The sequence below is a fragment of the Sorex araneus genome, chromosome 10 (assembly GCF_027595985.1).
Source record: "Sorex araneus isolate mSorAra2 chromosome 10, mSorAra2.pri, whole genome shotgun sequence".
Lineage (NCBI taxonomy): Eukaryota > Metazoa > Chordata > Mammalia > Eulipotyphla > Soricidae > Sorex > Sorex araneus.
The window spans coordinates 58,662,940-58,675,982 of record NC_073311.1 but is presented as its reverse complement, the minus strand read 5'-3'; the positions used below and the strand labels follow the sequence as shown (position 1 = coordinate 58,675,982).

General features: G+C 41.9%; 1 protein-coding gene across 2 annotated transcripts in view; it reads right to left on the bottom strand.

Annotated features, from left to right (window-relative positions):
* Positions 1-11,866: 11,866 nt before the first annotated feature.
* PIK3C2G (phosphatidylinositol-4-phosphate 3-kinase catalytic subunit type 2 gamma) overlaps positions 11,867-13,043 on the bottom strand; it is a 361,549-nt gene continuing 360,372 nt past the window's right edge. For both annotated transcript variants that reach the window (XM_012933403.2, XM_004611287.3), the window contains one exon: positions 11,867-12,019. In XM_012933403.2, the coding sequence (XP_012788857.2) occupies positions 11,867-12,019 (153 nt within the window). The remainder of the gene's footprint in view (positions 12,020-13,043) is intronic.

Genomic DNA, 13,043 nt, shown 5'->3' with positions numbered 1-13,043 from the left:
GGATACCGCAAGATTTTCACATGGTTGCTAAGACATGCTTAAGCCCTTCTCAGTACTTGGAGTGGAGAATGTGGCTCTATGATGAGGCTAAGGCAAAGCTCCAAGGCCTAGGCCATGCTGGACAAAACTTTTCAAGGATTGAGTTGACTTGTGAGATGTTAACTGGTGAAGGGAAATGGCGCGACCCAGAAAGGCAAGTCACCTTGCCTCGTGCTGTTTTTGCTCATGTCCGTGACACAGCCCTGCGTGCATGGGAGAAGGTTGATGCAGATGCAGAATTTAAGGGAAGTTTTACAAAGATTTTCCAGAGAGCCTCAGAACCTTATGCAGATTTCATAGGAAGGTTGATGAAAGCCATTGAAATGCAGGTTAAGGATAAGGCAACTCAGGAGCTGTGGACTAAACTATTGGCCTTTGAAAATGCTAATGAGGATGGCCAGGCCATTCTGTGCCCTATTAAGGAGAAGTAAAACATATTCGGGTACTTGGAAGCATGCTGGAATATTGGCTCTGCTAAACATAAGGTGCAGGTCTATGCCTTACAGAGACAAGCTCAGAAAAGATGTTTTAATTGTGGAAAACCAGGCCACTTTCGTAAAGATTGCAATGCGTCCCCAAGCCGTGCTACTGTGAGAGCACGTCCTGGGCCCTGTGCCAGGTGTAAGAAGGGAAACCACTGGGCCAGAGACTGCAGAGCCAGACTTGCACCTCCCGGGCCCTGTCCCCGGTGTAAGAGGGGAAATCATTGGGCCAGAGATTGTCGCTTCAATTTTGATGAATTTGTTGACTCCAAAACAGGGAACCTGCAAGGGGGCCAGCCCCAGGCCCCGCAAAATCTGGGGATGTTCTCAGTTGCAGCCCCTTTCCCCAGTGTGGAGTTTCAGAGCTCCAATCAGTATAATCGCTGCAGTCAGTGATGGCAGGAAGCGCAGCCTATTTCCTGCCCAGATACAATTATTACAACCCCTTTTCAATAGAGAACACTGCGGCTTTAAGCCCACCACCTCTGCATTTTCAGTGGACATATGGAATGTTAAATCAAATACAAAAAGGTATTTTCTCAATTGAATGTAGCAGGAAAACTCCTCATTCGAGGAAAAGGCTATGCTTTTGTTTCAACAGATGACAACCCCGCTGAGAAACTTTGGATCCCTTTACGTCTCATCAGAAGTAGAATTCAACCACCTGATTTGGATCTCAGACCAACAGAGTCTCACAACGCTTCAAATTCCAGCTCTGATTCATCGCCAAAGTGATTTCAGCTGGAAGTCACAAGGAACGAAGAGGAGCCAGCGTCAGAGGACCTAGAGCAAAAGCCTCTAGCTCCTTACTCATTTTATGAGGTCACATTAAGACCTTTCCTTATACCCCTCTTTTACAGATTGTGGATTGGACAATGCCAGGCCTCCGTATTTTGAATTAACAATACCTTACTTTTACCCTTTCCTTGGAATTCACAGGTTCCTGAAGGAGAAAGAAATGACTTTTAACAGGAACACCTTTTCATTTCTCTCTAGGATATCCATTCGTATTGGAGCTTCTCTCTGACTCTTTCTACTCACAGGCATGGAGACCAAACCCCAACTATCAAAGCCTCTGATAACTTTAAAAAAAGTGCTTTTTCTCAAACATAACGTAGGTTGCACATCTATGACTGCCGAGGAACCAGACCAGAGAATGGCTGCATTCCTCTGCTGAAGTTCTCCTGCCAGAAGTTGTGGTGCTCCAGTTCCAGTGCTCCCTGACTGATCCAGTGCTTCCTGAAATTTATCGGACTTCTAATTGCTGCTCCCCTGAGACTCAGTGCTGCTACCACTACTGATGTTGTTACAGGAACAACTCTTCAGTTTTGATCCAGACACTTCATTTCTTCAGAACAGGACTAAATGACTCTTATCATTGGTGACTTTCATCACCCCTGGACAGTGCAGGACAATTGGACGCTTTACTACAAGCACTGCTCTGGGCCCAGGGTCGGACTGATATCTTATTACAACTAATAAGACTGTATTGTGATTTTGAATTGTGTTGTAATTTGGAATTGTTCCTCATTTTCAAATTTTGGTGCTTTTGTAAAAAGAAAAAGGGGGATATAGCCTCAGGTAGTTTAGGTTTATTCGGTTACTCCCGTTACAGTGCTCCCACTCCTCTGTGTTTATTTGTAGCTTCCTTCTTAATGTTCTGTTGACTTGCAAATATTGTTTTTCTCTTCTCCTTGAGTCCTTTGCATAGTTTATTCAGAGCAATGTCCTTTTTGTATGGACACAGGAAGACTTAGCAAATGCTTTGCTTTTATAACCTGGGAGTCATTTGACTCTACATGATATTTTCCTCCTGGGCATCTGTTCTCTCAACCTAAGCCTCAGCTGCCCTTACTTCCTAGCACCCTCAAAAGCAGGGCCCCCGACGAGGGACAAGACGGACCTAGGGCAAGTGGTGAGTTGTGTGCTACCCTGGCATCGAGATGGGCCTGGCCAAAGTGCCTAATGCTTAACTATAAGTTAAAAGCTTGGTCATGGACAAATGCTGTCATGATCCAAACAGTGATAACTAGATTCGGACCCTGCTAGGGTGAGGAATGATTAATCTGGCCTGAGTGCTGTAGTCTGAGTCTGTGGCAAGATGTTGCCAGGAGAGCTGCCTTGCAAGCCTCAATGTATCTCTTGCTATGTCCATGCAAAAATAACTAGTATTAAGATGTTAATAAGTGTTTGGACTAAGGAAAGGAAAAAAAACCTTAAGAGTCAGGAAGGGCTTTGGATTGCCCGCCCTCAGGAAGGGCTTTCTTGTGTTGATTTTGCTAATTGGCTGGGTGTAGCCTAGAGGGCAAGGTGGGAGAGACAAGTAGGAGGAGAACTGAGAGAAGAGAGAGAGGCCAGATCCAGAGATACAGAGAGATCCAGAGCTGGGAGAGAAGCAGAGAGAGAGAATGAAATAAACTGATCGAGCAACCAGTTTGGCCTTCTCTCTTCCGTCACCTGCCCATGACTAACAGCACACACAGCGGTTCCAGAGCCGCCTGGAGAGCACACGCCCCTTGCCGTGCTTTATTTATTTATTTATTTTTTTAGTTCTTTTATTGATTCACCATGTGGAAAGTTACAAAGCTTTCAGGTTTAAGTCTCAGTTATACAATGCTCAAACACCCATCCCTTCACCAGTGCACATATTCCACCACCAAGAATCACGATATATCTCCCCCCTTCCCCCCACCTCCCCAGCCCCCCACCCCGAGTGCTTTAGTTTTTTACAGACACGTGCTCTCAACAACATGACTTTTAATAGCCGTTGGCAGTGCCCTTCATTATCTTATTAAGGTGGTTTTGTCACATCTGTTCTCTGCTTTCTAAGTCAGACCCTTTAGGAGGAGGTCACAGTGCTCTCAGTCCACACCTGGAGAGTTCTGAGCAGATAGATGAACTATTTGGAAGTCCTTGGCCTGGGTGCAGTTTCCTCCCTTTGTTTATTTATTCAGTTGTCTATGTAAGTGTAGATTCATGCATAACTGTTTCATACCTGTACCTTGGGTTATAACCTCGCCCTGTTCATCCACTTCACTCCACTCTAGATCACTGGGTGCTCCTTATGTTTCAGGGACTAGTTCTGACCTCTGTTTCAGCCAGAGAATCTGCACTGCTTGCCTGAAATGTACTTAACACCAGGGAACAACGGGGACGGGTGCCTAGTGTTAATATTTTTGCCATTCAATCATTAAAAATCGTTTCTCAACTGTTATATTGTGTGTCCTGAGAACTGGAGCAATAGTACGGTTGGTAGGGCACTTACCTTGCATGATGTTCAATTCCTGGTATCCCGTTTGGTCCCCTGAACACGGCCAGGAGTGATTCCCTGGTGCCGAGCCCAGTGTCCCCTGTGCAGTACCAGGTATGGCCCCCCAGACAAAAAAAAAAAACAAAAAACTTCATGTCCTGATTAGTATTTTCTTCCACGAAAGTCTTTTATTTCCTAAAAATGTGCGGAAAGCCTTTAATAGTTTTTTCTCTCTTAGTACTTCCATGTCCTTTTAAAACAATTCTTATTGTTTCATGGTCTTTCTGAAAAATTTCATTCTGATTATAACTTTTCAGTCATTTTCACATGTGTAGGAGGTTGTTTTCTTGACCTTTTTATGTCTCTTTTAAAGCCATTTTCTCTCTGGCTCAGAAAGTTTGAGAATGTTCTGAAAATTCTTAAGTTTTATCAAGAGAAATGAATTCACATGTTCTTTATTCAGACAAATCTTGACTCATTGATCCTATTGGGTAGGATTCCTATGTCTACATCACACTGGAATATTCTGACCAGATCAGCATCGCATCCAGACTGAGTTTTCACCTACAATCATCTTGTCCAGTTTTTCTCTTACAAATCATTTCTTTGCTTCATTTTATGCTACCATTCCAGCTTCACAAAATTTCCAAATACATTTCCTCAGCAGAACAATTCTCTCTGCTCCTCAGAAAGTTCTTTAAAACTCACAAGATAGTTCTTTGAGGTTTTTTCACCTGTATTCCTGCATTTCCCTGTTACATCTAATTTTTTTAACTGATTAACTTGTGCTGGTTTTAAAAGGAAGCTTTCCTAATTGTCCTTAGAAAATATTGCTGCTTTAAAAGAGGGCTTATAAAATTTTTCTTTCCCTAAATCTCTTCAGGGTATCATTATATCTATTCGCTAAGGGTTTCCTCTTTTTATCTGATTTTTTAAACGCATCTTTTCTGATCTCATAACGACTCAAATGTATTGTGTTTCCCTATTACCTTCTGCAAGAAAAGTTCGAGCTGAGCTTATTTGCCCTTTTTAACTTTGGATTATATTTTCTGGCTCTTTGCATCTTTCTCCCCTTCTTATTGCCTTGCCCCGTTGATGCTATACATTTTCAATATTTCTATTAAGGATATATCTTTGTTGTTGCTACTCAGTTTGATGTCTGCTCTGCTCTTCTCTCCCTGGCCTTGTTCTGATGGTAAGGAATGGGCTCCTTTACAAGCTACTCCTATTCCTTTCAACTCCTGGGGTTAAATCAGAATCCCATGTCAAGAAGCTGACAGGCTCAGACCTTTAAATTGATGTCTCAGTTTTGGGACTTTTAGCAATTCCAGACAGTCATTTTTCAAACCCAGCCTAGGATGGGGGTGGAGTCTCTTTAGATTAAAGCACCTCCATGCTTCTTGAATTAATAAAATCCATTTCCCTTCTGTGATTGTAGCCATGGTTTGAGTTCTGAATGCTAATAAATCTAAATTTCTTTAATGATTAAATGCAGTGCCTCATTGATATTTGTGAAATTTGTAGCACTGTAGCACTGTCATCCTGTTGTTTATCGATTTGCTCAAGCGGGCACCAATAAGGTCTCCATTGTGAGATTTGTTGTTACTGTTTTTGGCAGATTGAATACGCCACGGTAGCTTGCCAGGCTCTGCTGTGCAAGCGTGATACTCTCGGTATCTTGCCAAGCTCTCCCAGAGGGACAGAGGAATCGAACTTGGGTCACCTGCATGCAAGGCAAACGCCCTACCCGCTGTGCTATCACTGGAGACTGAAATCTACCGACTTGACATAAGAATTGAAATCTGGTTTTGTCACCATCAGTTCTATGTAAATCTGAAATTACTTGAAAATGGTGTATGTGAGGACACCCCCCCGCCCCCGCACACACAATGACGATTTGAGGACTGATACAGTAAGCAACAAGACCTGTCTGGACCTAAGAATCTTAAGCCATGACTTCACTGGCTTTAGGGTAGGTTTTTGAGTTCAGCCACTGTTCAGACTTTAGGTTTAGTCTTTTGCGAACAGGCGAACAAATCCATTAAAGGAAGCAGCCAATACCTTTTATGACCTAATGCTTTAAATGCTTGTTTAGGAAAATTAAAAAAGCCTTGTCTGTTTTGTTCCAAGGACTAAATGTCTGCTTTGGTCCTTATTGTCTATTTTGTTTTAAAGATTAGAGATTATGTGACTGTCCTCATTAATGCCTAAGGTTTAGTGTTATTTCCTTTTAATGATAGAAAAAAACAATCGTTTGGTGCCCAAGAGCCATAGTAAACTGCCAAGGTTAATAAATTCACATGGCCATCGCAACATCTGTGTTAATGTGTCTTGGTCCCAGTGATCATTCTGCAGAAGCTTTGGTTACATTTTAACAGTTTAGCTAAAATGTTTTTCAGAGTATACAAGATCCTGAGATAGGTCATAAAGCATGTCTTAATTTGTGACACTTGTTTTACAGTCTGAGGGTTAAAGTGCTGGAGAATTTCTTTCTTCACCAGAGCTTTTCCCGTGTGCTAGTAGGACTTTGCTTCTAGCCTGGTTAATGTGCAAACAGGTGCCCCTCAGCAATTTCTTTCCCCTGAGAATGTGTCTGACCTTGAACTCTATGTGCTGTGACTCTCTGTTCCCACTTGGTTGCATAATTTGGGTAGCAGCATCATATGTCACCCTCAATTTTTTTTCCTTTTGTTCTTTAAGGTGTGCTTTTGGTGTGTCTTAGGGGTTTTTTGTTGTTGTTGCTGTTGCTGTTTGTGGAATTCTCTCAGGAATTCTGAAAGTGAAAATGGAAGGTATACAAGATAAGGGGATGGCAGGTTGTCCAGTTCTTCAGATTTGTCGCAGCCAACCTAACATTTCTCTCTCTCTTTCCCTCTCTCCCACTCTCACCCTCTGCTTCCCGCAGTGCACCTTCCCCTCCGCACTCTCACACATACATACATACTAATGCACACATACCATGAACAGAAAATTAAGGCCTTGTTTCTCTTCTCTACCAGAGTGTCATTCAATCATGTCTGTAGGCTTTAATTCATAAATATTTATTATGTATCAGCTGTGTGCCAGATATTTGTGGGGAATAGAAGAAGAAAATCAATGAAGACATAGTGTATTTGCTTGCTAGGGTTGCTGTAAAAAAAGTACTACTAGCTGAGTGATTCATACAACAGAAAATTTATGCCTTACATTTCAGAAAACAGAAAGTCTGAAATCAGGGCATTGGCCGCATTGATTCTTCCCGACTATTCCAGGCCTCTGTTCTGTTTGTTTGGGGTTTGTTGGCAATATTTGGCACTTCTTGGCTTGGAGAGGCACCACTCCCATCTCTGCCTTCACACCCATTGTATTCACCCTCTACGTGGGTTGTGTCCCAAAGGCCCATTTTCGTACGACTCGAGCCAGATTGGGTCAGAAGCCTCACGCTCTACCCTGACTTCATTGTAAACTGACCCTAGCTGTGGTAGCCCTATTTTAAGTAACATCACAGCGTATGAACACTGGGAGGTGGTACTCCAGCTCAGCAGTCATCACTGTAGTGGGGAGGATGATTCTCCTTGCAAGACCTAAATAGCGTGTGCTAAATCCATACTTATGAATAATGTCAATGGGCTGTTCAATACCATGTGTTTCTCTCTCCTCTTACGATGGAGAGACTTTTATGAAAACCTGGAAGGACAGGCTGAGGTTTAGAATTCTCGGTCTTAATGGAGGTCCATGCTGCTCCGCCATTTGCTCTGGAGCCCTCTCCATGCCCTGCTCTCTTCACGTCCCTGGCTCATAGCTACACATTAACTGGCCACATACATGTTTATGCACAGTCCATCTGATGTATTTAAGCCTCGTGCATATATTTTCAGGTTCTCTCCCCACTCTCCCTGACTACCCTGAGAGCCTGGCATTGATCATTCATTCCTCAGATGAAGGGGCATAGGGAAGGACCTGCCAGGGCTGGTCAGGCAGGGATTCGGGGATCCTGGGTAGCTGGTGTGGGATGGATTGGGCATGCTGACTGTGGCAAAGGGTCACACCAGAAGAGGAAGGATCTACTCTGGTGAGGACATCAGGGAAATATCTCCTCTTGCCTGCATAGAAGTCTGTGTTGTCAGTGAACAAGACTTCTCAAGTGTCTTGGGGTTGGTCGTTGAGCAGGAAACAAAGCATAAATAACAGGCAGAGAAAATGGTATTGACCATTCCAAGGGATGCAGGTATATAAATGTAGAGCAGAATGGTAAGAATAGATGTATGTATGGGATTAGGGCAGGTTAGACTATAAGGTAGAAGGATCAGGATAAGCCCAACAGAGATAGAATCATTTGATCAAAATATAAAAGCAGAGAGTGAATCAGACAAAGCGGAAAGATGGAACCTGAGCACCTTTTGGAGAGAAGCTGTCTGCTAAGAATTCCTGGCATGCAGCCTGCCTGAAGTGCTCAAAAGGAGACAAGGATTGCTCATGTGTTGTGTGCAGAGAAGTGCTTTAAGATGGTTAAAATCAGAGGGACAGCTGCTGGCAGTCCAGATCACATAGGGGTTTTAGGTCATTTTAAAAGCTTGAGATTTTGCTTTGAAATTAGAAACTCCCAAGGAACCCAGAACACAAATGATGTGATCATTCTTGCAGTGTTGAGACAGGATGGGGTGGGGGCAGGGTAAGATAGAAATGAGAAGATAGAAGTTAATTGTAGCGACGTGGGACAAAAAGTGACAAGTGGCATGCACCATCACCCAGAGAAGGGCAGATGAGAGGTTAGTTGCTGGGTTGAGGATCCGTTTTGAAGGTGACATTAAAGTGAGTCCCTCATGGATTGAGTCATTTTAAGAGAAAGAGATTGAGGGCAGCCCTCAAAGACAAATTTTTATTTTCTCTTTGAAACAGAAGTTTTGAGACGATGGTTAGAGTCTAGTTTTGACTAATTTTGAGGTTACAGTAAATTCCCTAGAGGGTTATTGAGTAGAAAGTTGGAAAAGAACCTCTAGCATTTGTTTGACGTTCAAAGTTGGCGTTATATTGGGAGTCACCAGCATCAAAAGGATATTCCAGGTCCTGAGAATAAAGGTGATCATAAGGGAGGAAAGGCTCACTGAGAAGAAGCCCGGGGCATGAGCCTTGGGGCTCCACAGTATTGGAGGTTGAGGAGGAGACAATACTCAGGCCTAGCCAACTGAGGAGCAACCAGCAGAGTATTAGGAGAAAACCAACTGAGTATGAGCAACTCAACCGACTGAGTATTAGGAGGAAACCAACTGAGTATTAGCAACTCAACCAACTGAGTATTTGCAACTCAACCAACTGAGTATTAGGAGGAAACCAACTGAGTATTAGCAACTCAACCAACTGACTATTTGCAACTCAACCAACTGAGTATTAGGAGGAAACCAACTGAGTATTAGGAGGAAAACAACTGAGTATTTGCAACTCAACCAACTGAGTATTAGGAGGAAAACAACTGAGTATTTGCAACTCAACCAACTGAGTATTAGGAGGAAAGAATAAGAGAGTGTGGTGTCCAGGAAGCCAAGTGAAGAGTGTACTGAGGAAAACGTAGTTAAACACAGTTGGTGTCAAATACTGCAGGTCAGGAAGATCCTACAGGGCTGACAGGGAGGTTTGGATTTAGGTACACGAAGGTTAGTTTAGGACCTTGACCAAAACAGCCACAGCAGTCGCACAGGTGCCTGAGTGCATGAAGCCTGGAGTTCTGTCTCTGGAACCAACTGGCCCTTGAGGCACAACTAGGTGTGATCTCTTTAAATGATTTTATAAACAAGATTCCCTGAATGGACTCAGTTGCACAAAGCACCTGCCCAGCATGCTTGTGGCCACCATTGCAAATCCAGATGCTGTGGACATGCACTGAGGCCATCCTGACTGATAGGCTTCAAAGGATCCTCTGCAGTGAGTAAATAAAACATTCATGTATTGGGGCCAAGCAACCTGGAGTGGATCTGAGTGAAAATGTGAGCAAAAAAGCTGAAGAGAAAGAAAAGAGACTCCTTGGGAAGAATTTTTGAGGAGTCTATATGCATTAGACAGCGGTACAAAGAGGAGCGGGGTGATGGGTCAGGATTTGGAAGGGAAATGGGGTCTGAGAAGGAATCTGAGGGGCTGGGAAGATAGTACAGTGCACAAGGCAGAACCAGGTTTGGCCCTGAGCACTGCCAGGGGTGCCCCCAAACAAAAACAAGTTGCTTTTTAATAAAGGTCATATGACATGATAATTGTGTGCTAAAGAAAATAAACCAGTAGAGAAAAAAAGAAGTTGTTTAATGAGTGTGAATTCTAGTGAGGTTTGCGAGGTGACGGGGGAGGGGTGGGGTCCATGTACAAATTGAGAAATGAGTTTTGAGTAGGAGGAGGGGGAGCTTTTCCATGGTAATAAGTGGAACATAGAATCTGCTGGTGGGAGTAACCAGTGCACGTGTTTTACTTTTCTTTTGGGAATTTCAAGTTCTAAGTGAAGTGGGGGACATCATGATCAGCTGAGAGGACAGAGTGGGGGAGGTGAAGGGTTTCCGAGGAGGAAGGGTGTGCGAGCACTGTTGAGCAGAGAGGGCTGGGCGGGGCTGGGCAGACACCTTCCTAGCAGCCGTAAGGACTTACCTACCTGTATGATCCTGTGTCTCAAGCAGGACATCAGCTCATACTATGCATAGACTGGGTCATGTCTGTACTGTCTTTTCCATGTTCATTCATTATGTAGAATACCATATGCAACAGCTTACATTCCTTTTAAAATTAATCTACATAAAAATGGGCTTATATACACATATGTATACATAAAAAAGCAAATATTTTAAAATTTAAATAGCAGGAATATGAAAGAATCTTATTTTATTCTCCTAAAGAGTGTTTTGCAGGTATAATCTGTAAGAATGTGTACTCAGGGAATTGTGTGCATAAAGGTTGATTCAGAAATAAGGAGAATATTTTATACACAAAGAGAAGAGGTTTTGATCATGCTGAAGAGTTGGAGCTTGGAGCTTGAGGATAGTTAAAATTGATTGATGCTATACTGAAAATAAGGAGAGTGAGACACCGCACAGAAATTGGATATTAGACACTTGTTTTCTAATAAGAAGGTAATGAAATATTGTGCTGGAGTTTAATAATCTCCCAATATGTAGAATTATAATATATGCATATATTTAATGAAAACTCTTTAACTTAAAATGTTTGTTTGGAGGCCGGAGGGAGTATGGTGGGTAAGGCATTCAATAACTCAGATGCTGCCAAGATTGATCCCTGAACACAGGGTTAGGTGTGATCCACGAGCACATAGCTAGGAGTAAGCCCCGAGTATAGGTGTGTCGTTCCCCACCAAGCAAACAAAAAATTTTAAAAATGTTTAATGTTTATTTATTTCCTTCATGGATTCTGACATTAGTATTAACAGTAAATCTATTCAAACAAAATATATATCAATAGTCATATAATTTTCTTCTAGTGCATTTAGGATTTGATCAACTTAAATATCTCATTTTTAACATACCTGGAATTTATTCAAAAATATAAAAAATCAGTTACATAACATAGTTGATGGGGTTTAATGGATTTCCTTATGTACTCAGAAAATACATTGAAACTATTGTTTTCAACAGAAAACACAATCAAAACAAAATGTGAACATTCTTAATTTAAAAGATTTAATTAAAGTTAAATACCTTTGGGGGTCAGAGAGATAGTACACTGGAAAAGGGACTTGCCTTGCCAGCAGCCAGTTCGGATTCAACCCCCTATTCCTGGCATGACATATGGTTCCCTGATGCCCAGCAGGAGTGATCCCTGAGTGCAGAGCCAGGAGGAAGCCCTGAGCACCACTGGGTGGGACCCCCAACCAAATAAAATTAAGTAAATATTTAAAATGATTGTGCACACTGAATTTGGCACAGTTCATACTCTGAGGAGGAATCTAAGAGAGCAGCTACATACAGGTGGCGGAAAAGAACCATAAGAGACAGATTCTTTCTCCTGTGTCCTTTGTATGCTGTGCTATTTCAGGTTACAAAAATAATTCTACTCACATGATAGAGAGGCCCAGGAGTGGGGAGAGATACAAGTAGTTAATGAATAATGCATATGTTCACAGCAGTGGTCAAATTATACTGTTTCCTAGTGGATACCATTTTTCTTCATTGAGCAAGACACTACAGAGTTGGATGTTAATTGCTCCCACAAATGTGGTTTTACTCTTTACAATCAGCATTAGGACATGTCCTTGGAGTTCTGTGACTTCATCGTAGACCACCTGAAAGGACGGGAAGAGAATAATGATAATATAAGCCAGAGATGCTAAAATGCATCGTTTAGAAAATACTGCTTTTAATACAATTATTTAGCTGCTAGTAGCATGTATTTTGAAATGGAAATATTAATGTTAGAATTTTCACTGGTGGTTTGAATTCTGAAAAGATAAAGTTTCTGCTAATGTAGTTTGATGACAAACATCTTTCTCTGAGAAGCTTAGAATTTACCCTGATTCCATTAATAATTGTCCTTCCCAAACCGAATAAGACCATAAATTATTCTCTAGGAAGGAATTAAAAACCATTCACCTTTTAACTGACCTTGAATTTATTGTGCAACATGGGAGTTTGAACACTATCTTTCTTTGTTGTAGGCTAATGAGAAAAACAGACCAATCTCTGTAATTTCCTTGGTTGCTTTAACGTGCTACTCCAGTATTTCCTTCTTTCATTCAACATTTGAAGGAGTCACTCTATGATTATTTTAATTAAAATTGCTTATTTTTAATTATGAAAATATATACTCATTCAATAAAATATGGAAGAACCAAAAAAGAAGAAAAACAGAAAGGAAAAAATCTATTCCTACCATTGGGAGATAATTATAGTTACCATTTTTATGTTCCTTGTGTTTCCTCTGTGAAATCACTTTTCAAGAATCCTAGCTGTAATTATGCTGTATGTACAGTTTTGTGTCTTGACTTCCTAGTCGTGGAACTGTTTTCTAAAAAAGGATCTGTTCAGCTGTATTCTATAATATTCATGCGGTAAAGAAATGTGAAGGGTGTAGTACTACCAAGAAATTAGTTACCCATGGTGAAAGGAGAGGAGAGAGCGATATGTGAACCCACCTATGTTGCCAGGGGAACTGGGAGCACATAGAAAGGATATGCTTCTACAAACTTGCTTTTTATAGCCAGGCTTCCTGATAGAAAGAAACCAATGTTCTTTCTCTGTGCAAAAACCAAGCAGGTCAGACAATGGGGAAGGGTCTCCTGCTCCCCAAGTTCTGAGCTTCCATTTGAC